The 27,782-nt window shown below is 34.4% G+C and overlaps 1 protein-coding gene across 1 annotated transcript; it reads right to left on the minus strand.

The window, feature by feature from the left end:
* Positions 1-390: 390 nt before the first annotated feature.
* Positions 391-26,497, minus strand: LOC123707139. The gene is made up of 11 exons (XM_045656949.1): positions 26,277-26,497; positions 14,434-14,495; positions 10,410-10,462; positions 9,614-10,076; positions 8,741-9,347; positions 7,939-8,355; positions 7,059-7,319; positions 3,961-4,169; positions 2,251-3,456; positions 1,299-1,473; positions 391-1,018 (listed from the first exon to the last, which is right to left on the minus strand). The coding sequence occupies exons 2-11, from the start codon at positions 14,436-14,438 to the stop codon at positions 920-922; spliced, it is 3,495 nt and encodes a 1,164-aa protein (XP_045512905.1). The 5' UTR covers positions 14,439-14,495; positions 26,277-26,497; the 3' UTR covers positions 391-919.
* Between the last annotated feature and the right edge of the window lie 1,285 nt (positions 26,498-27,782).

Below are 27,782 nucleotides of genomic sequence, written 5' to 3' on the forward strand. Positions count from 1 at the left end.
CTCAACAACAAAGCTATAGGCTGCGATTAGCATTAGTTAATGAAGCCCCATCTCGTGCCACTATTTACAATTGGTTTAAGCGTGGACGTACCAATCTAAATGATGATCTGCGTGAGGGACGTCCTTTGACAGCGACTACTGAAGATAACATCAGTGCTGTGGAACGCATGATAGAGGAAGATAAGAGAGTGACCTATCAGCAGATACGGGCAAGCCTAGGCATTTGTATGAGTCAAGTTCAAAAAATATTACACGAACGTTTAGGCGTCAGGAAGCTTTGGATTCCCCCTAATTTAACCGACGACCAGAAACACCCTCGCCTCGATAATGAGTCATCCGCCATATAGTACTGACCTGGCGCCCTGTAACTTTCATTTATACCTAAGAACTAAAGATAAAATTCGAGGTATTCGCTTTACGAGCCCTGAAGATGCGGTGAAAGTGTACGAAAATGCCATAGAAGAGACACTGAAGGAAGAATGCTTTTCTCGGTGGTTCCATCGAATGCGACGATGTGTAGAGAGGGACGGAGAATACTTCGAAAAACAATAAAAGTATTGGAAACTTTGTACATTAAGCTGTTTTTCATTTTCTAAACATTTTCAGTGTTACCTACGTATATGTTAATATATATTTAACGTAAATCTTTGGTTATCTTATTAACCTTTGAACCCTACTTGGTACTCTGCAATTTAAAATAACGATTCCAATTCCAATGTACTTTTTGTAGCGCCCAAGGTTGCGTATTACGGATATTGAGATCTATGAACCTAATATAACTCCTGAAGTCATTTTTAGAGGTTACAGAGTACCGACTCTGACAGATATAATTCATATGTTTTTTTAAGAACATTGTCAGATAAAGAACTATTAAACGTTTCATACCCATGGCCTGGAATGAGTATTTACCAATTTTAAATTATGGTAAGAATCGGTCGTTTTCCCGCGGTGCGTCTGCGCTGAGGTAAGTGACGTCGGTGGTCGCGGATGGAGGGGCGGCCCATGATACCCAACGAGCCTAAAAAAAGGTTTAAATTCTTAGTAATGTTCTTTAGTCCAAACAAAGTTTATTGTATTGCCCAGACTCATTTAAAAAACCGCAAACTTGAGCGAGTTACGCCATAGATTATAAAACGGCTGGATATATAAGAAATAAAGAAAAAAACAAATTTTGTAGCTAAAATAAGAAAAAAAAACACTCACCAGAAACGTGCTCAACTTTTGCAAGTTATTGCCAACAATATTTTTTTAGTATACAATATTACGTTAAAAAAACCTAGTTTACAAAAAAAACTCACTTCGGCCCTTTCCTTGGACATTCTCCAAGAGTCAACGTCAAGAGACATAGCATCCAAGGGTAAATCAAGACATGGAGACAGCAGTCGAGGAGTGTCAGCGATGAACGCGGCCACCTCCGATGCCGTGGGACGGCACTTGTACTCTGTCTGCCAGCAGGACTTGATGAGGCCTTCTCTGTAATAAAAAAAAAACACTTTTGGTATAAGTATTTTTTTTAAATATTTTTTCAAAATAAATATCTAAACAAAAATGTGACCGTGGAATTAGGAACAAAAAATATTCTACTAAGATTTACTATTAGATTAATTACGCGATATTGTATTAGGTTTTTAATTTAAAAAAAAATTAAGTTAGTAACAACATCATTGTTACACATTTAATCTCTGGAAATCTTTAAAAATACCAGAAAGCAGGTAACTATGCCCCACTATAATTCCTAATATTTACTAGGTAGGGATATTTTTTGTTAATATCAATAATTTTGTATATTCAGTAAAATCTTAAAATTATCAAATCAAGTCTTCACACATGGATTATGTATATATGTACATTAGATTATGTATGTAGTATTATTTATACAAAACAACCGCTTAAAAAGACTTTTTTTTATCCCATCAACACACGATAACTGAAATTACTTTAGACATAGACATTCTGACATTGTCAGAGGACTCGCAAGTGTATTGATTGCGTGTGTGTGTATTGACGGCCAAGAATTGGTACGCTCTTGAAGGAACCTAAGTCGAATTGGTTCGGAAATGGTGGGCAACTGGTTCCAACAACTTTAAAAACATCGGATGTCGAGGCCGTCAAGCCATATTACGGCTAGGATTTCATATTCTGCCTATTAATCCGAAGAACTACTCTGAAAACTTTGGGTAAATGTGGTAGAAGATGTAGAGAGACCCTACATCTTCTATGTTACAATTTGGGCTATATAGAAAAACTTACAATTGAGGTTTCAATCCCGTAGGCAGTGTGATTATCTGTCCAGATTTCACTTTATTCAACACTTCACTATTACTAAGTCCTTGGTAAGGCAAGGAACCAAACGTCACTATTTCATAGAGGAGCACACCGAAGGACCACACATCAGACGCAGGTAAAAATATCCCAAGAGCTAAACTCTCTGGGGCCATCCATCGCACTGGAAGCATTCCTTTCCTGCTAAATCTGTAGTAATCATTCTCAAAAACAAGTCTCGTCATCCCAAAGTCAGCCAACTTCACGACTCTTCTTGCGCTGACTAAGCAATTTCGTGCTGCGACATCTCTGTGCACGTATTTCATTTGCGCTAAATACGAAAGCGCTCGCGCAATATCCAAAGCCATGCTCGTCAATCTTCTAGCAGACACTTGCTCTTCTGGGTCGTCTCCAGAATCGGAGTTTGCTAGGTGCCTCCGAGCTAGAAGGTAATTCTTCAAGTCTCCATAGAGCATGAACTCCATAACCGTGCAGACTGGTTCAGTCTTCGTGATAACGGCCAATAGTCTCACGACATTTTTGTGGTCGAATCGTTTCATTACTTCCGCTTCGGATAGGAAATCTAGTTTCTCCTCGTTACTGGCTCCTGCTTTTAAGGTTTTGACTGCTACTGCTGTCCAGCCTCTATCTTCGGCTAATAGGGCATGGCCTCCGTACACGGTTCCAAAGGCCCCCATGCCCAATTTCCTGTTTATAACGACTCTTTCACGAGGAATTTCCCATGGATCCAAACCTACAGACTTGACAAGTGGAAGTCTTCTTAATGTTAATGCTTCGAGTTTGGCGCGATATTTCTTCTCAGCTCGTCGCTTGCAGTAAACCATAAGTCCGGATAAAATAACGATCGTAACTCCCAGCAAAGTTGATACTAGAAGAATGGTTGCTGTACGGCATTGTGTGTTGAATAAGTCGGCTAAAGGCTGTAGGGCGCATCGATCGTGGCCATCATCAGGCCTGCGACCATCAGCTGTGTACCATTTCAAGGCACTTCCTTCTAACTCCAGTTTATCATCAAACCATCTTCCAATCTCACGTCGACGCTGACCATCCCATTGGTAGATGATTAGAGGTGAAGATCGGGCAAATATAGCGCCATCTTTACTCAGTTTAATCCATTCGAATTTCCCCGTCAGTCCTTCATATTCGATTAGAGTTGTGTTGGTCACCAAGGATCTGAAAACAGATTATGTTTTTAAACAAGTTTCTAATTAATTGCAAAGCCGAATTAATTGCTTTATTATTGTAATTATTAGACGTGCGTAATACGATACGCATGGAAGTAAAAAAACAGTTCTGAGATGTTAAATTTAACATTAATTGGAAGAAAACAATGTAAATTAAAAAAAGGTAAAATTTATATATTTACAAGTCTATTTACCTAACAGGAGGCAAATGGCCACTAGGCTCATCTGATTTTCAGTAATACTCCCACCAATTTACACACACAGAGGACTCGCAAGAGAATAATACAAAATATGACAGAGAGAAAGAGAGAGTCAGTTCTTAATATCACTGTATAGATAATAAAAATTTAGCCAACTCATTTTGATTTCCGCAAATTTATAAACAAATATTTCAAGTCTATTTGTTTGTTTGTGTTGCTGCTATTTCAAGCCCTAGAAATTAGTAGTTAAAACCAGCAATCGAGTAACGAAATAAAAAAGTATTCTCACACACTTTAAAAGATCAGTATCATGAAGATCGTCAAGGGCAGCTGGTCGAGCAATAATCAGCTTTTTGAGTGCGCTCGCCCAAAGCTTTAGCACGTCATACAGCAAAACTGCATATGGGCCTGGCTTGTCGCAAGGTTTGTTCAGCATCTGACAGTCCTCTCTCCAACGGTACTCCCATGACTGCAATTCTTCTGATTTCGTAGTATTTATATTCTGATGACAAATAACAGATTTTGATTTCTGGTGAAAAAGCCACAGAAGGACTTGGGAAACTGCCCTACCTATCGTGCTGTTAAGATTAAATGAAACTTTACTCGCTGAACAAGTGTAAATATGATGAGCATGTGATTGAGGTCTGAGGTCGATCCCTGGCTGTGCACCAATGTATTTTTCTATGTGCACATTGAACAGGCACGGTATAGGGAAACATCGTAAGGAAACTGGCATGTCTTAGATCTAAAAAAATCTAATAAGAAAATAATGATTTAGAGTACAGAAATCGGAGGCCAAGAGACCAAAGATTTTGGCTTCACTGACAGCGTCACGCTTATATTTATATTTGACCGTTTATAACAATAAGAGGTTAATTTCATTATAATATAACGTATACTAAATTTGATAAAAACTTTTCATAGATTTATTTATTAAAGTTTATATAGAAACTTGATGTAGAACCTACATATAAACAAGAGCTATAGGAATACAAAAAAAAACATATTTAAAACTAAAAAAACACATAACGATTTCAATATTTTTTAGGGACTTGTTATTTCGTCGAATTTCAAATGATATTAAAAAAAATTGAATATAATTCCGATAAGAAATCACAAAACCAATTTGCAGTTAATGTAAATCTAAATCCTGTTTATTGATTGGTGACTAGAAAGCTAATTAAAATATAAATGTATTCAAACTTAATGCTTCAAGCTTTCGTATGTTAACTTTGCCTTCATTTTAGTTTTTGTGTATCTCATCTGAAGTTAAATGCCGTCCATGGGCACTCTCAATGCCCGAGGGCTCGCGATTGCCGGCCTTTTAATTTGTACTCTTTTTTCTTCGTCGAATTTAAGTTGAATTGGTTTGGCTGAACGCTAAATCGAGGTGATACCAGTGGAATTTCGTATTCTGCCTCGACGTCCGGTGATAAAACGAAGCTGCAGGTATTAATCCGAACAAGATCTACTTTATATTAACATTTTGTAACTATATGTTCCACATGTAGTGGCACGTAGATCCGCATTAATTCGAAACGGACTCTAATACATATAGATAAAAATACTTTTCAACAAAAATTCTATGCGCACTAACAGTACTGAAATTGGCGGGATATAAATAACATTGAATATATATTTGAGGCCCATAGAATGGAGTGGTTTTACAAGTTTTTTTTTAATCAGTTTTAAAGCTGCAATTTGGCGATTTTATACATGAAAGTGACGTTCCTAGACATTGACTAATTCAAACTAATTAAAACAGTTTTTATAAATGTGACCTATCATAATTGTTCAGTGCAATATGCGATGTACACAAGTAGTATCCCAAACCAAAGCCCAAACCCATCCTCCTAAGGAAGAATGTCTTTGATAGACATCCCAAACAGCAGCTTGCCATCGTATGTAGCGATGCCTAGTTGGCTGTAACATAGACAGAGGTTGCAAAACCCTGCCTGTATATATGTAAAAATAATAATAGTACTATAATGCAATATGCTGTGTCTATAACAAAATAGTTAAGCACCAGCTTAGTGTTCCCAATTATGAACCAAAAAGCCCTATATGGTTGTTTTTCTATAATCACCGCTTTACAAGCAATACATTCAAAGTTTAACCAAAATTCTAAGAGTTAGCTTTTTAGCCCTTACATGCGACGAAAGCGCTGAATTGTTTTCCATAGGAAAATATTATTTATCTGTATTTAGTAAATAGTAGTTATATTTTTTTATTAAAAAAAATTTAATGCTAAAGGAAAATTGTACAGCTTTGATTTTGTTCCCCTTGGCGTAGAGACTCTTGGGCCGTAGGGGTTAATTAAAGATTTAAGTTGCTTTCCTCGCTCAACGGATAAGTATCGCAATACAGCGAGGAAATGCTATCAGTGTTAAAGGATTAAACTCTTTAAATTTGTTTAAATTTTTTAGTATTTCTAAAGTAGTTCGTAATGAAAATTAAATTAATTAATGAAAATTTCTAAAAGAAAATTGATTTAAAAGCGTGAAGGAAGCCTAGCTCGTCATACTAATCCAGCTGTTTATCGGTAATTTTGATGTTTACAAAAACAACTAGTATTTTTTGTATGATGTACGTACGTAATTGTTTGCAATTTATACAACACGAGGACAACTGTTTATAATTTTCCGACGAAATAAATTAAAACTTTAGCGAATATAAAAAAAAGGTTTTAATCAAGATTACGTCGTTCTCAACTTTCTGCGAAATTCAAGAGTTCAGAGTTTAAAGAATCGAGATCTTGGATGCCAAGTTTAGTTCATTTTCACTATTTCTATAGATTATAGAGATTTTGAAATGTAGTTTAAATTCCTTTTTTTTTAAATATTGTTTTATTTCACTATAATTATTTTTACATATATACCATTTTATATGAACGTCTTTTTGTTTTAATTTTGTGGTGCAATCAATTTTTTTTTATAGAACATGTTGCAAACGGGCAAGAGGCTCACCTGATGTTAAGTGATACCACCGCCCATGGACACTCTCAATGCCAACAGGCTCGCGAGTGCGTTGCCGGCCTTTAATTAATTAAAATGTTCCAACACATGTCTCTCAAGCACAATAGCTGGCGCGGCGCGGATAATAATTAACGAATCAAATGTAAGTCTTTTCGCCAACTTTGATTTTGTTCCCTATGGAGTAGTTTCTTGGGCCGCAGGGCCGCAGGGCGCCTGGTAGATGGTACCGGTGACGCAGAGCTGGTGCCTCCCTAGCTCAACGAATAAGTATCGCAATACAGCGAGGAAACGCTGCCAGTGTTAAAGGTACACAGGGACCAAACTTTTTACATTCGTTTAAATATTCAATTTATTTTAATTATGTACTATGTTATGAGTTGTATAGATATTTGTGTATTAAAATGTTGAGGACTTACATCATCCAGCCAAGGCAGCATCCACTCCTGGGCCACAGAGATATGCCCAAGAAGCATCTCTTCAATTTCTTCAGCTGTACATGTATCGCCTTTAGGCGATTCCCAATTGGGCGGAAGACCAGAGGGCAGGATCCAGACAGCACCGTTGCTGGGGGTTAGACCTGACTTGTGACCAGCACATAACGCGTGGCGGACTGCCCGCGCATCTTCTACTGAGATATATATGATTCGCCCATTTGCCCGAGCTACGCGATCTGCCCACTGGAATATATAAGTAATGATGCAAATTTTGACAAATTAGGTTTATTAAACCCGCGTAAAAGAAGTCGGATATATCTTCCAAATTCCAATCTAGGAGTACAAGCATTCTTCGCGATTTGGATTGAACAGTGCTTATCCGGAGCTGGTTATATTCGGGAGTGAGCTGATCGGTTTTAGAGAAAGTATTGTTAGGTGCCTGTCTCGGACCTAATTCACTGTTTTGCTGATGATTTTTTTAATGTATATGTTTTAATTGTATTTTAATTTTAAATAAATTTTTTGATACACTTATGTTTACGTCAATTGACATACATTTTAGATGAAAGATTATATAAAATATGCAGTAGATTAAGCACAATGTATGATGTGGTAAGCTTTAATAAATAAATAAAAGACAAGATTATAATCAAACTTTGCGATATAGTTGCCTTGAACACAAAACTCTTTGATTCTGGCATTGAAGCTAAAATAGGAATCGTAATTTCTACGTGAATTTTTATAAAGTGAATTTGAAAGCCGTTTTATATAGGAACCCGTGTGTAGTTAATAGGTGAAAGTCCACGTTCATGAATATTTCTGCAAATCGTAATAAAACTGCATTAGCTTTCGAGAAGCTTACCAATGTAAAAATAGATGGATCGTACTCCGGCCTCTCATCTGGTAATTCCAGGTTAACTATAAAGTCAACTCCAAAACTGGCTGTTGCTAGGGCTGAGTGTCTTGCTGTTTCGCTTAGAGATACCATCCGTCTCCATCCTAAATTAGTTGAGAAGGCTGCTACAGCAGATCCTATACTTCTAGCGTCTCCAGCTGCTAATAAAGCCAATGGGGCCGCTGGGGGCGACGGAGGAGATTGAGGGGTATAGGCGAGCGCTGGAAGACGGTGGGAAGGACCCTGACGAACCACGTCTGCAAATGGTACCCCACATGCAGGTCCAACAGCAGCAGTCAACGCATCATAGTCACCAGTTCCCAAAGCGTCTATTAGGTACTTATATGCTTGTACTGCATTACAACGGTCGTCATATGTTTGGACCTGAAAATAATTACACAGGTATAAAAAAATCGGTTTTTCGGATTAATACCTGGAGTTGATTTTCATCATCGGAAATCAAGGCAGAATGAGAAACTCAACACGTATCACCTCGACGTCCGTCATTCCACAACTGAGAATTTTTGAGGTAGTTTCTGCCGCGCACCACCACTATGTAGAACCAACTGGCCAATTAATTATTTTCGAACCAATTCAACTTAAGGTCCTTCGTGAAAAGAGCGTACCAGTCAAAAGGCTGGCAACGCTCTCGCGAGCTTCCTGGCATTGAGTGTCTATGGACGGCGGTATCACTTAATATCAGGTGAGCCTACTGCCCGTTTTTTTGCCTGTGCTATAAAAAATGTATATCATCATATCAGATACCAACCTTAAAAGTTGCAATTCCAGGCATGAGTCCTTCAAGGTCTCTAGCAGCTAGTACTGCTGCAGCCATTAACGCCGAAGAGTTGTAAACTTCACGTTTTGTGTCTTCAGGTAAAAATGTGACTACACGTAATTGACGTACATTGTCGCGTACTGGATGATCAGACAAAAAGGCAAGAGCACCAGCCTCGACACCGTAATCTCTCTTCTTCGTCGCCAACTCTTGTAAACCAGAAAAGTTGATTTTTAATCTGCGTAAAGCTCGAACAGCCGAAGGGGACCTCGCTAAAGCTCTCGTGTTAATCCATTTCACAACACGGCGGCTTTCAAAGTGACATTTCTCTGCATCCATTTTACACGATGGAGGACCGAGAGGGTAAAACGGCTCTTGGAAATGTTGATTCCAGTCACAGACAAGCGTTCGATTGTTGATACTGTTGGTGATTTGGTGTAAATTTGTTCCCAATGGAAGAACGATAGCGCGAAGATAGTTTTCCCTTACTACCTCGTATAAAAGACGGGCCTCACCCACATCACTTGTAAAAATAGTTGCACATGATGTATTTGAATTACACCATTCCGGCTCATACATTTTAGGAAGCTTTGTTTCGCTGTAAAATATTTATATAATTAAACATTTATCAATTTCTGCAAGTTGCACACTATGATTAGATGAGACAAAGGCAGCTGGAAAGACTTGAAGCATGATGAAATGCATGCATCTAACATGATGGAGGTTTACTATGGACGCCAAGGACAAGTTGACCTCTGATATAGCAGAAGGAAGAATCTTTGATGATATATTGTATACAATTAAATGGTATAAAATTTAAGTAACTTTATGATTGCCATTACTTATTACAATTTTTACACTTACTTTTTCAATGTTATATTTTGCATATCTGCTTGTAGTTCTACAACTTTTTCTCGTGGTATGTAATACTTTCGAGCAATTAAAGCGTCCTCTAAATCTAGTATTGATCTAGCTGGTGGTGGGGCTACACACACCCGTCTTGTTGGGGATATAATGACATCGCCAAGATCATCCAAGCCATTATTTCTGAGCAACCACGATGAGAGCGCGCTGCCCGCCGGTACTGATAAGAGCGCTACGTGTAATTTGCCTTGACCTAGGTCTGTGAAAATTGCTTTTTGGCAGGCGACTGAGTCCGCCCTTGAGGGAGAGACACATAGCTCCGGTGGTGGAACTGCGTGTGCCCTTATACCTCCTATGCGTAATGTTAGTGCAGCTAACTCTGCTAGCGCTGGTGACGCATCGGCACCATCTCCAGCCACACATGCTGTCACTGCTATAGATTCTTTGTGAGTTGTGTTGGTATCTGTAATAGATTTATTTGGAGTTGATTTTAAATAGTTTCTTTCTTCTATATTAATTACTAGGGATTTCAATAACTCGTGCTTTACAAACAGTAAAATAGAAATGTAATTTATATTAGCCATAGTAGAGTTAAGTAACTTTTTAACAGGTTTAGGTAGAGTTTGGGCGAAATTTTCATTTTTAAAACTTAATAAATATTTTATGTAAATAAGCTGTGTGTCCTGATCTAGCCGCTTCAAGAATTTTAATATCGCTTCACCAGTTAAGAAACTCAAAACATACAATCTAACTATACTTTTTCCTCTAAGTAGGAAAAGTAATTATAAGTAATTACCTGAGACAGTGACAGTAATGGCGAGCAGCAGAGTGCACGCCCTGCTTCCCCAACTAGAGAAAAAAAAACTCAAATTTAATGTATTTAAGAGTAGTTTGGAATATAAAAACCCACACGTATCTAAGGCTTTAATGATCAAACCATACTTCTAAAATACTATACCTACTTTTCCCTATTTCCCGAATTTTGATTTATATAATCTAATTAAGATAAGATAAATTCTACCGTGTCGTTTATATACTCCATACAAATTTTTCTCCAAAGAGAATTTAGAGAGTCTTAAAGAGAGTTGTATTAAAAAAATATCGCTCCTTACTTATATAGTAATTAACTGTTAAATTGAGGTAAATTATTGTTTAATTAAGAAATTCAATATAACCCTAACTGCGAAATGTTTATTCGTGCCTTTAGGGCGAGATTCAAAAACGGGACATAGCGCGAACTATCCCGTATATGAAATCCTATACAAAGGCTGACTTGTCTGAACATAGAGGTCAACAAACCGGCTGTTGTTTTGTATATATTTATACAATAATTGTTACGGACAACGAACAATGTTATTTAGAAAGCTGGTAACCAAGGTCGGCGGATGGTCAGGTTGTGGAAGTGTCTGCCAGTCCATTTTACCAGCGTGTAGTTTAGGCCTTAGTTTAAGATTTTTCTTAAGTAAAGAGCTTCGCAGTTCCAGACGGATGTTAGACATAAGCTTGCTTCGCTTTGTAATTTTGTTTAACCATCACTAATATTCAACCAACAAACGGAACATTCACAACTCCAAGCTATGGGCATGGAGGTAACAGAGGCGAGTATAAGGGAAATAATGTTCAACATTAGGTTAAGAGGCATCATTCTGGGATTTGCTGTAAAAGTCATAAAAAAAAGTTGTTAATAGAAATAGATAGTAGTGTTTAATTACCCGGGTTAGCAATGCTATTATATACCTCAGACGACTACATAGTAGGGGAATTATCTAGAATTTAAAAAAAAAACTCCACTTCGAGTTTCATATCGAGATGGTAGTTCAGACTGAACCGTCGTACGCTTATAATAAAAATATATTAAGTAATAATTATATTCTACTATACGAAGAACTTGTGTTCAATGAAGTTTATTCTCATTAGAAACTTAATATGAAAACTATTTAAGAAATAGTCATCGGACACTGTCAAAATTGCATTTTTAAATAACTAACTTATACATTTTCGTCAAAAAATTAATTAAAAGTGTCAAAAATTGGCTATGTTTGGATTTTTTTCTATCGAGCGAAGTTATTTAAATCGTGTATAGATCTTTCAAAATGGATACATAAACTACTCAACTCCACCATATACTTTATATATCTTAATATATATAAATCTCCTGTCACGATGTTTGTCCGCGATGGACTCCTAAACTACTTAAGCGATTTTAAATTAAATTGGCACACCGTGAGCAGTCTGGTCCAACTTAAGAGATAGGATAGCTTAGATCTTTAATTGTAGTCGCAATTTTATTTTATTGCAAATTATTTGTCTATAATTAATTGACAGTCACAATTATCTGTTAACTCCAAAAGGAATTTTATATTTTTTCCATTCTCCCTACTTCAAGAAACAATGACTTTGTACTTTTTTGGAGTTTAGCGATCCTTAAACGCATATGATGTCCGTTAATTTACGTCCGAGTTTTAAATTGTGACGTAACATAATCCAGTTTTAACGAGATAATCGTTCTGTATGATCGCTTCGCTCTTTGACTGATCGTTTGCAACGTTACCGGTTACCAACGGTATTGTTAAATCACTTTCAACATTATTTATGTAACATTTTAAATGTTATTTATGTAAATTATTTTGTTTTTATGGCCTTTAGATTTATAGCTAAACATTTGTTTGCAGCTAAAACTGCGCAATAGTTTTTATGTATTTTAGCCTGACCCGTTTTGAAATTTAGAAATAACATTTAGTAACTTTTAAAATGATTATATTTTGATTTTGAATTTAAGTTCTTCTGAAACCTTCCAATGTCCTGATTTTTTAATAGAATCTCACTGGAGGCCTTAACGGCCTTTACAGCTTACAGCTCGGGCTGTTTTGGCGAGCGTACCTCAGCTGGAATGGGCGTTTTCCCGACACTAGCGTATGGGAGATTCGGATTTCGGCTTGGGCCTTCGCGGGGTGGTGTATCGCCAAAAGGCGAGGACGGCAACTAACTGAAGTGTTTTACCCTAATCAGATTTTGGCTGTCCTGATTGTGCTAGTACATTTGTTTAATCTTAGGTATACCTTAAGATTTTTGAAGTTATATTCTTTTGGTGCGTTAGGTAAAAATTATGAGAGAATTTTTTTACGATGCGTGTGCACACCGTCACAAAAAAACCGACACGCTGAAGTTAGCTATATACAAAACTTTAGACTTTTCTATTGTTAGTGTTGTTTTTTCTAAAAACGTAAAATATTTTTTTTATTTTGTCACGCCAAAGAAGTATAACTTCTAACGCGTGTACATAAGTAGGTATACACATGTTCCTTTATAAGATTGTATGTTTACATTACTTCAAAATGTCATGTTATAAATTGGATTTGATAAGATGTTGGAATTGAATAATATTTGTGTATGTTGATCTATTTAAGCTTTTAAGACCATGCACAAAATTGATATGATACCTTTACTAATCATTTACATCTTTGGACTACTCCAAGTTTCTTCGGCTTAATAGTTTTTGAGATCCATTTCTGAATGAAGCATATATAATAATAATAAACATTATATTACCTATTTTCTAATTTGAGCACCATGTGTGCAGCTACATAATAATTTAACCTATTTTATTTTATTACATTAGTTTTTTTTTGTTCTAGGTACAATGTCTTCACATATAATTATCAAATCAATGTATTCAAAATATTGACAAAACTATTTTAAAATTGCAAATATGAATTTTTTGGCCCATTCCTCCATGAATTCTTTTGGAAGATGTAAATAGTAAACTTTCTGAAGTCCTTTTTAAATAGGCCTAATTGATATAAATGGTTTGGCATTAAAACTTCTCAAATACAAAAAATGTCTATATAACAATGACGTATTCTAGAACATTCAAAAGGCTTAGAATCTTAAATTATTACTGAAAGGTTTATATTTTGAGCTTCGCTAATACGATTAACTATGTTCACCTACAATCCGTGCTCTCGAACCACTTAAACGCGCTAAAGAAATGATAACTGCCGCTATGTACAGTTTCTCAGGGCCTTCGGGCCGGCCTGTGGTTAGATCGAGGTTCCTCCCTTGTTTTGATTCTAATATCTGATATTCTTGATTGTAGTAACAGTACACCAACCTTCTTCCAAAAGTGTTGGTTAGTGGTTTGTTATGGGTTACTTTTAATAAATTAAACAAAATTAGCACATTAGGATATTTTTTAAAAGTGATCGCAATCTTGCTAGCACAATATAATAATTAGAATATACTCGACTAAATCGTATAAATAAATAAATTTGGGCACGGCGAGGATTTTGGTTTATATTACCGAACCTATTACATGTGGTACCTTTACCACATAAAACAAATTTCTAATTTGTCATTTATATTTCTCTAATTTGATAGCAATTCTCACACACCTCAACTAAGTTTTAACAGAAAGAATCGAAAATTTTATATAACACAAGGCTCAATTTTGCACTCTAAACCTTGACCACTGAGGTTTCTAAATTTCTTTTAATACTATTTTCTTTTATTAACATAGCTTTTACACATTAAGAAAACACTTTTTAAACGGATTGAAGCTTTGTATTATTGTTATAAACTTATAATTATTTACATAATTTTAATTCATAATTCTTTTCCGACGTTTCGCGTGCTTTACAGCGTGCGTGGTCACGGTCACCGTGACCGCTGTAAAAAGTGTTTTCTTCTTTTAATACTCTTTCGTATGATGAAGGAAAACCATCGTTACATGCCTTAGACCTAAAAGGCGTGTCAGGCACAGAAGTCTCACATATGATTAACAGAAATCTCAGGGTTATAACGCCGTTGGTTCTAGCTCTTACCTCATGTGAAATTTAACCGGAGACTGGTTCGAAGTTGGCACCAGGTTCGTTGCACCAGGTACCTGAAACAAAAGTTTAAATTATATTATTGATGTAATCTATGTATTTGTGTGTTGCAGTCTGAAGACAAGTAAGTGTGGTGAACCTCACAAACAAAAATATTATTTTATTAACCCAAAAAACATATTAAGGAAGAAGTCTCAACTCTTATTAGGCATTCTATTATGTCTATCAATTGCTTTAAACAATAAAAGATGCTGAGCAACATATCCTACTCCTCAAATGGAGATGGATAGGTCACGTAGCCAGTTATACAGATGGCAGGTGGTCAATAACGGCCGAATGGACTGGCGCAAAAGGACAAAGAAACAAAGTCAGGCCAAAATAGCGATGGGCCGAAGTATTGAAAGAATAGATTGCAAAAAGTACGGTGGAAAACGATGGGAGGCCAGACTGGGGCCGCATCTTTGCTTAGTAAAATTGTATATATATATATATATTTCTTTTTGTATATTATGTGTAACTAAGATGTAATTAATAAATGACCTTAATACCATGACACGAAAGAATAATTTCACTGTATTATCGTCACTATAATTTTAATTTGATTTACACTTCGGTCTAAGTAACACGTGGTTGGCTATGCTAACACTAAAAATTCAAAAAGTAGAAATAATTGAATTTCACGATATTTCGTTTACTACAAAATAAATTTAATTTATACTTTAGCCTCAATAATACGTGGTAATTATGATATTGAATTGTAGCAGTGCCATCTATTGATTACTTACTCAATCCAATCGAAAAGTATCGACATCTGTTAGAATCTTTTGGAGTTAACAGATAATTGTGACTGTCAATTATAGACAAATAATTTGCAATGAAATAAAATTGCGACTATAATTAAAGATCTAAGCTATCCTATCTTTTAAGTTGGCCCAGACTGCTCACGGTGTGCCAATTTAATTTAAAATCGGTTAAGTAGTTTAAGTGTCCATCGCGGACAAAAATCGTGACAGGAGATTTATATATACTACTAACAATGAGCAATGTCCAAGAACGTCAGCCAAAAGTTGAAACATGCAATTCCATTTAAAACTTTCTATAGTTAAACCTCAATGGCCGCAACCTTTATCAAAAGCAATAAAATTTAGAAATTTAAAGTGCTTTCGCCATTAACACTTCCTTAAAGTCTTGTTTATGGAAAAAAAAATTCTCAGTGTTAAGGTAATTTAGCAGTTCCGTCTTGCTGTAAATTGACGATTACGAAACCTATACCGATAAAAAAAAGTACATCCCCGAATTCTGGATATATATTTAGATAATAATAATTAGAAGCGCAAGCCAAATGTTAGCAATCAACTTACACTTGTAGCCAATAAATTGTTATACGTCAGTTTAGTAATAAAAGTGTCGTTTAGCTTTTCATACACTCATGAATTTAACAAAACATTGTCGTTTCCGATAACGTCCATCAGGTCGACTACACTTATATTCTTTATAAGTAACAGAGGTACAACTTAGATTTAAGAATATTTATAAGAAAAGTTAGTTTTTTGTTAACGTCTCAACTCCACTTCCCTTAATGTTATCTTAGTTATAAGCTCATGTTTTAAGTCAGCTTCGAATAAAGACATTCATTTATTTGAACATCCCTCCAACAAGGGCCACCGAACCTAAATCAAGTTACAGATACCGGGAAACATCTTGAACAAATGTCCTTGCCTGCGCATAAGCGATTTTTGGAGATCACTTGGAGGGGCGGTGGAGCGCGGCGGGGGGAGAGTGACGTGTCTATCGCGTGATTGGTAAATCAGTTGACATTTGTGTCCTGCTTATGTGTACGATGCGCAAACTTTCCCCCACACCCTTGTTTAATGCTCAAGAAGTTTGCCGGTATCTGTACAATCTTTTTTAAGCGTGAACGGGTTTGCGTGGGCTCGCGCCACGGAGGTTGGACTTGAGGCGGGGGCTTTTGGGACATTAAAAGCTACTTTTACATTAAGTCGATTCAAACTTTGCTTTATCAATGATGTGTCAGTAAGCTAATAAATTACCCCTCAAATTTACAGTTTCGAGAAGCTATTAAGCTAAGTTAATTATACTTTCTATTTCTCACTTTGATAAATCATATAGTGTATAAGTATTAATAATTTATGAATTATGTATATAAAGCATGCTGTATTTGCCTGTTTTTTATCCAAGACAAAAGTTAAGTTGAAAAACTACGCTTATATGCATTTGTTGCGCTCCAAACAAGACTGCTATATATTTAAAAAATGGTTGTGCGTATAGATTTTTATTTGTTTCTAGATATAAGATTTAATTGTAAAAACAATACACAATACAAGTTGCTTGTTCCTAAATAAAGAAGATGGTTTATATTTATTTCCAAAATATTTTAATAAATATCAAGCTATGTGAATCCGAGATAGTGATTAATAAAATTATTATATAACGTTTACAATGCATGCCTTTATTTACCCAAAAATATTTTGTTTAATTACGAATAAATAAAAATATTTTTTGGCTGTGTGCATGATAAAGTCCGAACGAAAAACGCGATTTTAATAAACTGACTTGGCCAAACTAAGGATTTGAACATATTTGATGATGACTAAGAATCGATTAAAGGCTGCATATAAATATTACGTATCCTTCTTTGTAAAATGAAGAATTTTACAAAGGTTTTGTCGATTATTTTGTCAGCTTTTTATCAGCCGTCAAGAGTTTAATAACCCGTTATGTTCAAAACTCAAGTATAACCAGTAGTGACTGCATTTGTTAATTAATAATTACTATGTATAACTACTTTCCAAATATATACATCTTAAAGCATTTATATGATAATTATTCACATTTGAATGGAAAATAAATATAGCCTCAATGTAATTCTGACATTTATTGCGACAAAAATACGTGGTCAAATGCTAAAAATCGTAGTTTCGTTAATAATATTTAAAAAAAAATTATACTTATTGTGAAGAAATCAATCTCCCATAAGTAATTAGTGTTTTAGTTAAAGGTTAGGTAGGTTTACTTTAAAAATTCTATATTTTTTAAATAAATGTATAATACTCATCTGTTAACTACAATGAATACTATTTGTAGTAAGTCGATGTTCGCTGTTCCAACCACACTTTTTGTACGATTATATAAACGCCTTTCAAATTAAAAATATCCTTATAATACGGCAAAACAGGCGTAATAAAATATACGGCTCAGACATCCTTCATCCAATGTTGATTTTGTTCTCTTTGGAGTACTCTTAGGTTCAAGTGCACAGTCACTAATTACAGATTTAAGTTGGCGCCTGGTGACCCCAGAGCTGGTGCTTTCATCGCTCAACGAATTAGTATCGCATTAAAGCGAGGAAATGATGCCAACGTTAAAGGTACTGCCACAGGGACCAGACTTTAATTTCATAGTTTGCTGAAAGTTTTCATTAACACAGGGATACTTTCTACGGAAAAAAGGAATAAATGTAAGCACAGCTGACAAGCTTCACTTAGGGCTTATTAAACAGGTAAACCTAGGTATACAAAAATAATCGTAGACAAGCATAATCTCAAAAACATTTCGATAACATTTAAAAAACCTTCTCCAAAATAGTTCTATTAAACGGTAATTTTTCTATATTAAAAAGTCGTATCAACTATAAAAAGACACGGACATTGTAATTTTAAATATTTTGTAATTAAAAGAACATTCTGTATTCAATGTCTAAATGATGTATTTTTCAAATAACAAGTGTTAGAACCACTTTCCCATCACAAGTTTGAACTCTGTCTCTTAAATGAAAACTATTTACATATTTATTATCTACACGCAGCATTCGTTGGACTCTTAACTAGTATTAACTATAAAAACCGACTATTATGTATACTATAATAAACTCCTCTTTTATTAATTTTAGTGAGTTATTGCATTGTAGTTTACTTGTGCTATGGGTTTATTAGATAAAAATATTTTATTTGGCATTAAAAAAATAAAAATCCAGTGGCGCTACAACCTTTTTAGGGTCTCAGATTTAAGTATCTGTTTCATGATCATATGACAATCTAATAGGCAAGTAGGTGATCAGCCTCCTGTGTTTGACACGTGTGTCACGTACGAGCGAATCTTAAATGCGCACATAGACCGCATTGATGCACCGCCGAGAATCGAACTTAAGAATGAAAGTCGTACGCTTAAGCCACTAGGCCAATTGGCGTTTATTTGTCATTAGTATACATTATTTTTTCTAAGAAGGCAACAAGTATAATTAGAATCAATTTGATATCGATAAAATTGTCGTTTGAATACTTACGCATGAGAACTAAAATTAATAGAAACGATTGTTTTAAACTATAATCGTCTAGAATAATAACCACTTAGCAAATGTTAGTATGCTCTGTAGTATAAAAATGTATATAATGCTAGTCACTGCGATTTCTATTTCGATCTTCAGGTTTTGTATTTCTAATTTTGAACGTTACGTTTAAGTAATTCCGTTGAAGAAACATACAACATTTAAAATTTTCGAAGACCGTATTTCTATTTGTATTTTTAATCAGAATTTGTCCGCTGACAAAAGTCTTCCAAATCTCCATCGAAATAGATCCACTGCTGGTTTTGCTTGATGACGTTATTGCGTTATTCATTGTCTTGGGAATTATTGAGTCATTGGAGAATTGTTTTTCATGGCGTGACTGAGACTAGAATCATGATTCCAAAACATAGCCAAGGCACATTTAGACGCGTCCCACTGTAGCTGCCTATCGGCCTACAACCAAGCGTATACGTGTTATAGATAATTTAAAGTTCTCAAAAAAGAAATTAACAATTCTTAAAATTTCCCGGATTTTAAGCCCAAGCACTCGCCAATTCTCTCGTAGTATGAGTGACAAAAATATCGAAATTATTCATAAACGTTTACTAGTGTAATACATAATAATTTTAGACGCTACCGTAATGTATATATAAGTGACATTAAAATAGCATTTATTAAATTCCCTAAATCAAATATTTCATGTTTTAAGCTTTCTGGTATTTATTTAATTTTATTATGACTTTTTTCTCATTTTATTCGCTAGTTTTTTTTAAAGAAGTGGCAATCGGGCAGGTCGCCACCGATTTTTAAGTGATTCCGCCGCCCATGGACACCCTTAATGCCAGAGGGCTCGCGAGTGGGTGGCCGGCATTATAATAATTGGTATGGTCTTTTCTTGAAGGACGGAGTCATTTGGTTCGAAAATACCTCAGTGGGTAGCTGATCTCACAAAATTGTGGTGTCTTCTATGCTCAGTTGTGAAAACGATGGACGTCGAGGTAATATGAGTGTAATTTGTATTTGGCCTCGTCTGATGATGAAACTCATCTGCAGGTTTAATTAAACCGAACAACTCTCAACACTCTCCATGGTTAATGTCTCTCACATCTCTACGCAACGCCAAGGGATCAAGCCACTCGGACAGGGATTGGTCGTCGAGGATCTGAAACGTTTTTCGTTTCTTCGTCAAGTGGAAGGAGCTGGTACTGAGAAGCTTACGCCCAGGGGTGATAACGGGGTGTTTTTTGGTAGTGGACAAATCTCTTAGTAATTTCTTTTGTAATATATTATTAATTACATTACATACACCTTAGTGTGAATATGGATGTAAGTTCAAACTCGTCTGACTAAAATGCAACAACAAAATAACATCGTTTTCAATACACGGCGCAAAATCTCTACACTAAATCTTACCCTAATATATGCTGGACCAAAAAAAATACGATCTTGAACAAGGTATTATAGCATTGCTAAATAAGCAGACATACGTAGATGGTATCTTTTGGAATTCAACCCAACGTACGAACAAAATAAAGAATATGAATGTGGTTTCGTGTAGTTACTGGGCTTCGCCGTTGTTATTGATATTTGATATTGAAAATTTATTTTATATAATAAAATAAGCCTTTATTACCTAAACTAGGGTAGTTCTAACATTTATTATTTTGAACAGTTTGTCTCTTGAGAAAAGCTCCTTCCAAATGTTGATCTATGCTTTGCTATTCAAAACCATTATATTGTCGTAATTTGCGCAATTCAATATCGAGTAACGAACTCGTATAATCCTTCATATAGATGATACAATTATTTGACCAGGACGAATTCAAAACTACTTAAGACAATAAACGTTCTAAATGTATGAATGAGAAAGTCGAACAACTCTCTCTAATTATTACATACAGATAGAGACAATGTACATTATCATACATTAATATACTACTAGTGAGTGAAACATTAACAAGTGTCAACAATACTATACTTTGACACTACTGTCAAAAGACAAACCCCAGTTTCCATTATAAATGCAGGAAGCAAATGGGTCACAAAGTTCGTTCATATGCCATCACGCAATTTGTAAGAGAGCGTAATTTTCTGAATTTTTATGACAACTTCTTGCACAGTAAATAAAATCACATATAACTAAAAATTGAGACTCAGTCCTAGTGTAAAACGAAAGATATTATAAACGAATAAAGATATAATTCTAAATATGTATATAATTGTTTCCAACTTTGATTTTGTACCCTTTGGAGTAGAGATTCTTGGGGTGTGGAACTCCATTGAACTCAAGTGCACAGACGCTAATTAAAGATTGAAGTTGGCGCCTGATGGATAGTACTGGTGACCACAGAACTGATGCTTTCCTCGCTCAACGAATAAGTCGCAAAGATCGTAATACAGCGAGGAAATGCTGCCAGCAAAGGTCCACTGCCACAGGGACCTTTTAAAATTTGTTTTTATTGTCATATTTATGAATTATTATTTTTATATCTATCTACGTTAAGAATATATTAAATACTTTATATTTGTGTGTTGGAAATAATTGTGACACCTTTTGTCTTCAGTCACCATGACCACACACGCTGTAAAGCACGCGAAACGTCGGAAAAAATTTAAAATTATGTAAGTAATTATAAATTTTTAATAATAATACATAGCTTCAATCCGTTTAAAAAGTGTTTTCTTCATAATTATTTTATTCTAAACTGAATAAGCATAGAATTTTATTTTCAATAAAATAATACATAAGATTAGTCAATCACATATGCATTGGGTTAACGATCTAGTCTTTAAATATAATTGAAGTAAAATTGTTTTATTTAAACATAGATATTTTATAGATATAACAAAAAAGGGACTTTTATTTAAAATTTATGTAAAAATCTTGTAGTGTATTCGTAATGAGGTGGAGTAATTATTTTTTTTAATTTGGCTGTAAAATTGCTTAATGCATACACAATTTACACAATAAACAACCCGACTTGCGAGTCAATTAAATAATTAAGTTATTTTTTTAGTTGCTTTCTGCCCCATTAAGGACGCACTTTGTAAAAACAAAATTATTGATGGCAATTATTATGTCAAACTATAAGAAAATTATTTTATTACTTTTTCATAGATACAAAAATTCTATTTTGATTAATATAAATAATGTTTTTGTCAAGGTTTTTACACTACGCTCTTTATAAAGAAGTTGTTTATTGAAAAATTACAGGATATGGTCATTGAGGGAGCAATGTTAGCTTAGCGGCCCTGCGTTCTTACAATTACAACTAGTAAAGATTTTTCTTTTCGCATTTAAAATATACAAAATCGATTTAATTATCATGAGGAAACCACGAAGCCAGAGCCGTAGACCTCAGAATGACGGCGTGTAAGTCAGGTATAGAAGGTAGATCTATCTGGCTATTAAAAAAAAGAATCTTGAAAAAGATAAAGAAACATAGCATGAAATTAACGTCACTTAATTAGTTTACGATGTTATCATGCATTTGTAAGTTGTTACTGCTGTCAAACGTTAAGTATTCTGATACAAGTTTACTTAAATAAGCACTAATGAAAGTAAAAAAATCAATTTTAAAACCTTTACCGGATTTAGCGGCTGCTAATTTGGTAATTAGTTGAAATTACAATTATGCTGAATTATGGTATGGACGCAACGTAAATTTTAAGATAGATACTTTATCTACAGTGGAACGTTAATGAAATTTTCTTAAAGACCGACTTTCAATAAAATATGAAATCTCAATTGTAAACGTTTTTATCATCTAATTCATTTTAAGATTTTTTCATGATCTTTACATAATATTTTGTAAATCAAACATCAGTGATTTGACTTTGTTTGAAGATGGATAACAACTGGCTTTAATTATTTCAAACATGAGCTTTTAATATGTAAAAAAGTTCGTAAATCTAAGTGACTTATGTTATTGGACATTATCGGGAACAGGAATGTTAAATTAAAATGTATGAGTGTGGAAACTAAAGGGCTCATTTTGCCTACAAGAGTGATGATTGCTTACATTTTGTTTACGCTTCTTATTTACTAAAATATATGTCTCACGGGCCCACCTTAAAACAGCTCCAAAAAATTTTCTGCATATTTTCATCACTCAATGGTACACATGCAATGATGCGGTGGCCAATGCTCTTTAAGCCTATAGGAAATAATTAAAACATCATGATTTGTAAAATAAATGATAGAATGTACAAATTTAAGGTCGTTACACATAACAAGCGGCACTTAGAATTTAAAAAAAATTGTGCGTGTACACACGTAAGAAGTGAAACTTCTTTATGACGCTTATTTTTCGAAAAATGATTTACTATATGTAACTTTACAGAAATTGGTTAAATAAAGTTGAATTAGCTAAAGTTTAACAAAAGGCTTTTATTATTATAGACATGAATACAAATAATACAATTATTTCATTTTACCTTATTACTATTAAGATTATAATAGAATTTCATTAATTGTTATAGATTAATTACTACTATTATATTATATTTATTATTGTAATTAATGGCTTTCCAGGGTTGATGGACAAGAAAAAGATGGCACTTAACGGAAAAATGTGACGGTAATATTATTTCCAACGCCGATAAAGAATACTGATAAATATAATTCACGTAGTGAGACAATATCATTTACACCATGCATGTAATATTATCAGTTGCCATGTGTCTACTTAATATTACTACATACAAGTCGTTAAAAAAGACAGAATAAAATTTCGAGCTGTTTTAAAGGTGGAGCCGTGATTCGACAAATTTACCCAAACTAAATATTCAATTGGTTTGAACAAGGACTTCAAAAAGTAATTCTGATATAAAGTAAATTAAGTACTAATAGACCAATAATGATACTGGAACAGCACAGTACGTGCAGGAACAAAATGAACAGCTTATACTGGTTCATTATCTCTGGTAATGACTTGTTATTAATTAAACAGAAATTAATAATGTTATTTACTTGATAAACAAATATCGACTGATTATTTGCAGTTCATGGGGACAGGCGCCAATTCATTGCGACGCTCTTGAGAAAAAAATCGGTCTTGTTGTTGATTTTTCGTACCCAACGACCAGAAGATTGCGACATCTGCCATGGTGTTTATAACATAAGTAGCAATACATAAATGCCTCATAGCTTTAGGTTAGGTATCGGGTTCGATCCTCGGTCGAAGCACGAGTTTATTTCTATAATTTTAAATGTGCGATCTGCTTTTGGGAGGGTTGTAATCCGGGTTAGTGCTTAAACCGTACATGAGCATGGTCGAATTTCTAAGGTATGAAGAGGGCCTCAAACCTAAGAAAGGAGACTGAGGTTTAGAATGTATCAATACGTCCTAGGCCGAGGGTAGAATTGCAAGTGGTGTTGTAATTCAACATACTCTTTGTCTCGGTGGTATGCGAGAGCGTAAATTACTTATTACTAAGGTAAAAGCCCCAATAGATGATCAGGAACCAGATGGGAAAGGGCTAGTGTATCTGAACAGGTTGCATTGCATACCAGCATCCGGCCCAACTTCCACGGAATCAACTAATACATATTTAATGCGTACGCGCAGTACATACATTACCACGTTTTGTTATGCCCTTATATTGGGAAGATCTGTTCACTGCTTCATTCGCAATCAAATATACTAATTTATTACTATTCAAATAGTTTCACAAGAGTTCTATACTCCAGAACTTATTATCGTATAACTTATAACGTGTTTATTACAGCTGGGATCGATAAAGTTTTTAATACATTTCATTTGTTTAGAATTAGAAACATTTCGATATGGAGCTGACATTATAAAAGTGGATCACCTTATAAAAGGAGGCCAAACAAGTTTTTTGTCTGGTACTAATAGATTTTCTTCAAATTCTTGTATCGTGGTTTTAAATTAAGTTTTTTGTATTAATACAATAAAATTGGCTTTCTAGGTTTTGTACCTGGGTAAGTGTAAATTAAACTTGTTCTCCGCATTTGGTGGCTTATTAAATGAATTCCTCATGTCATTCACAGGTGTGTGTATGATTTTTTTTGTCGTTCGTATGGCGAGTAGGTTTCCTGATGTTAAGCCGCCCTTGGACACTCTCAATGCCAGAGGGCTCGCGAGTTCGTTTTTGGGCCGTCGACCTTTTAAGAACTGGCACGCGCTTCTCTTCAATTTGCACAGCACTGTGACTTTTATTTGGAAGCCTAAAGTTTTCTTACCCCAATATTGGAATCATTTGAATATTTTTGCTGATCTTTAAAATGAGTGTACAAGTACCGAATTAAAACGTGTCTATTAATTATTGTAGCTTTATTATACGAACATGCCGACGTTTCGCTTAGGAAAACGGCCAAGGGCGAAAATGTGTGGCATTCGTTAAAAAGAACAATAACTACATTATTTTGTGCATTCAATCTTTATGACTAAGAAGTAGCTCAGTTTCGTTAGTTACACCCGTAACTGCCGTGCTCCTAAACAAGACTGCTCTGGTTACATTAATACAAACCACAGCGGTTTTATAATTTAACATATTCTGATTATATTATAATATTTTGTATAATAAAGAGAAAAAAAAGCTTATAGAAACCATTCCAAGCATATCATTACGCGTTGTCGGCAGCAAAAGCTCTCACATTGCCAATAGAAGCAAAAATCTGTCGAGATACGAGATTTCATTGAACAGATTGGATACATTTTGTTATATTACATTGGGATAACAGTAGAGACAGTAAGAAAATATATAAAATGATTCTCTTGGTAATCCCGGACAAATAATTTTTCACATACGATATATTACACTTATTACATAGGTACCTAACGTTACATAAAATTTATTACTAACGAGACACAAACACATAAAATAATAATCGAGTTTTAATAATAATAATATTCGAGGCCCTGGCTCAGCATTACGCTGTAGAGCAGACGTATTCAGCAGTGCTGGCCATTCTCCCAGAGACCACAACAGTTAGTTTGAGCCTCAAACGCAAAAAAAAGATCACTACAATATATTATTGCTGTTTATACCCAATATACGTTATATACAATGTAAGTGTAAACTTTGAGATGCTTTCGCAGTTTGACATTTTTATAATTGCTAAAAATACTGCCAACATTTTACGTCTAGTAAACAACTAATAGAAAACCGTGGGGCCTTGACGAAATATTATTATTACCAGTTAAATGTATGCGTGGAATTCTTATTAATTGGTTTGTTATGAAACTATGCCTAATTTATTATAAATTGTAAATTGTACTTTTCACTTTTTGATATAGTTTCTAGAGAAATCTACATATAATATGCAATAGAAATTAAGTAAAAATGTGTATGTCATATTTTGTGTTTAATTTTAATTGAATGGAGGCATTTTTAGCGAGATTTAATGATGTAATTGACATGAATGTAAATTGATATTATCAATTATAATGTCAATTATCATAGTCCATTACTGCTCGTCACAGTCTATTTAGTTATCTGTTGTCATGTGTATATAACATTCACATTATAATACAAATATAATTACTATTCAAGAATGTTTTACCTATAAGTACTCTATTGATTTGCGGCATCAAAATGCTGATAAAGCATAAAAACAATGATTGCACTGAATTTTTGTCACTAACACAAAAGTATCACATTTATCTTACTAACAATTGTTTACGTCACATGAATTTTATTTATGTTTCGAACTACGCGTCATACTAATACGCGCGCAAAAGATCGACTGATGACAGTTTACGTGTCACAGACTACATTTGGACATTGCCAAGTGCCGACTGAGTAAGAATTGGCGGCAAAATGTGGGTGGCCATATTTAAGCAATTTAACTGCAAATGTATGTTTTTTTATATTATTTCAGAATAATCACATACCAATTACGTTTGTTCGGGAATATTTAGAAATGGGATTTCTTTTTTAAATAGAAGACGTATTGAGTTATTAAAAATACATATCAGTGATTTTCCAATTCGCACGCTTACTGTACGTGACGATAGTGATAGCGATTGTAAAGCATATTTTTTAATGGGAATCATTCAAGTGGTTGTATAATTTATACGTTATATATATATATATATATATATATATACATAAGGGCATTTAAATCACTTATATTGAAATTGAGCCTGATCTCTTATGACGTGACAATGAATGCCACTTTCATCCATATTGTGAATCATAAACGGTGTAATTTTACTATAGCTACTTAGAATTCTTTTTCAATAATAATTAGCCACAATTGGTCACACTGAGCAAAACTACGAGGCAACGGCATTGAGTGACGTCTTTGGCATACAAAGTTAAAACAATACATTAATTATAAGTCGTGAATGTTAATTGTATCGCTTTTAGGCGCCCCATAGGCCTCACATTAGAGATTTTTAACAAAATGTGTTTTTATTAACGTACGCGGCTGTTTGATAATTAATTTTATTGACGTGTAGGATGTTCCAAGTTTTAAAAAATCTCGTAATCTGTACTTTTTGTATATGTTTAATCATTGCATAAATGAAAAAAAAACCTAAAATATCGATATTGTTGCATTCAAAATTCCAAATATGTAACCAATCGGTCGTAATCTTGAACCCTGTATAGCGCACGAAATCGACCACCAACGAATGGAATCTAAACGTACATGATGTTGGTATGAGTAGCGGCTTATTTATAAAATCGTTGTCAATGTAAAATGTAAATTAAGTATTATCTTATGTTTGTCTGTGACATAGCAGCATTGAGATTTTTAGTTTTATCTCATATAGAAGTTATTCGTTTTATACGTAACGGTATATATAATGTATATACTGTTTAACAGCAAAATCTGCCTAATTACCTTATACAGTGAAAATATTTAAAAATGTATATATGACTAAAACGCGTGGCCAAGTTAATATTTTATAGTTTAAATATGTGGTAATATAGATTTATAAACTATGGTTTGCGAAGAGTCCTTATACAATGTTTTATTATGGCGCCAGAATGAGTCAGTTGTCAATGAATTGACACGTAGATCAATCACAATTGTATAATTTTTCGTTTCCACTAGTAAAGC

The sequence above is a fragment of the Pieris brassicae genome, chromosome 3, assembly GCF_905147105.1.
Source record: "Pieris brassicae chromosome 3, ilPieBrab1.1, whole genome shotgun sequence".
In the NCBI taxonomy this organism is placed as follows: Eukaryota; Metazoa; Arthropoda; class Insecta; order Lepidoptera; family Pieridae; genus Pieris; species Pieris brassicae.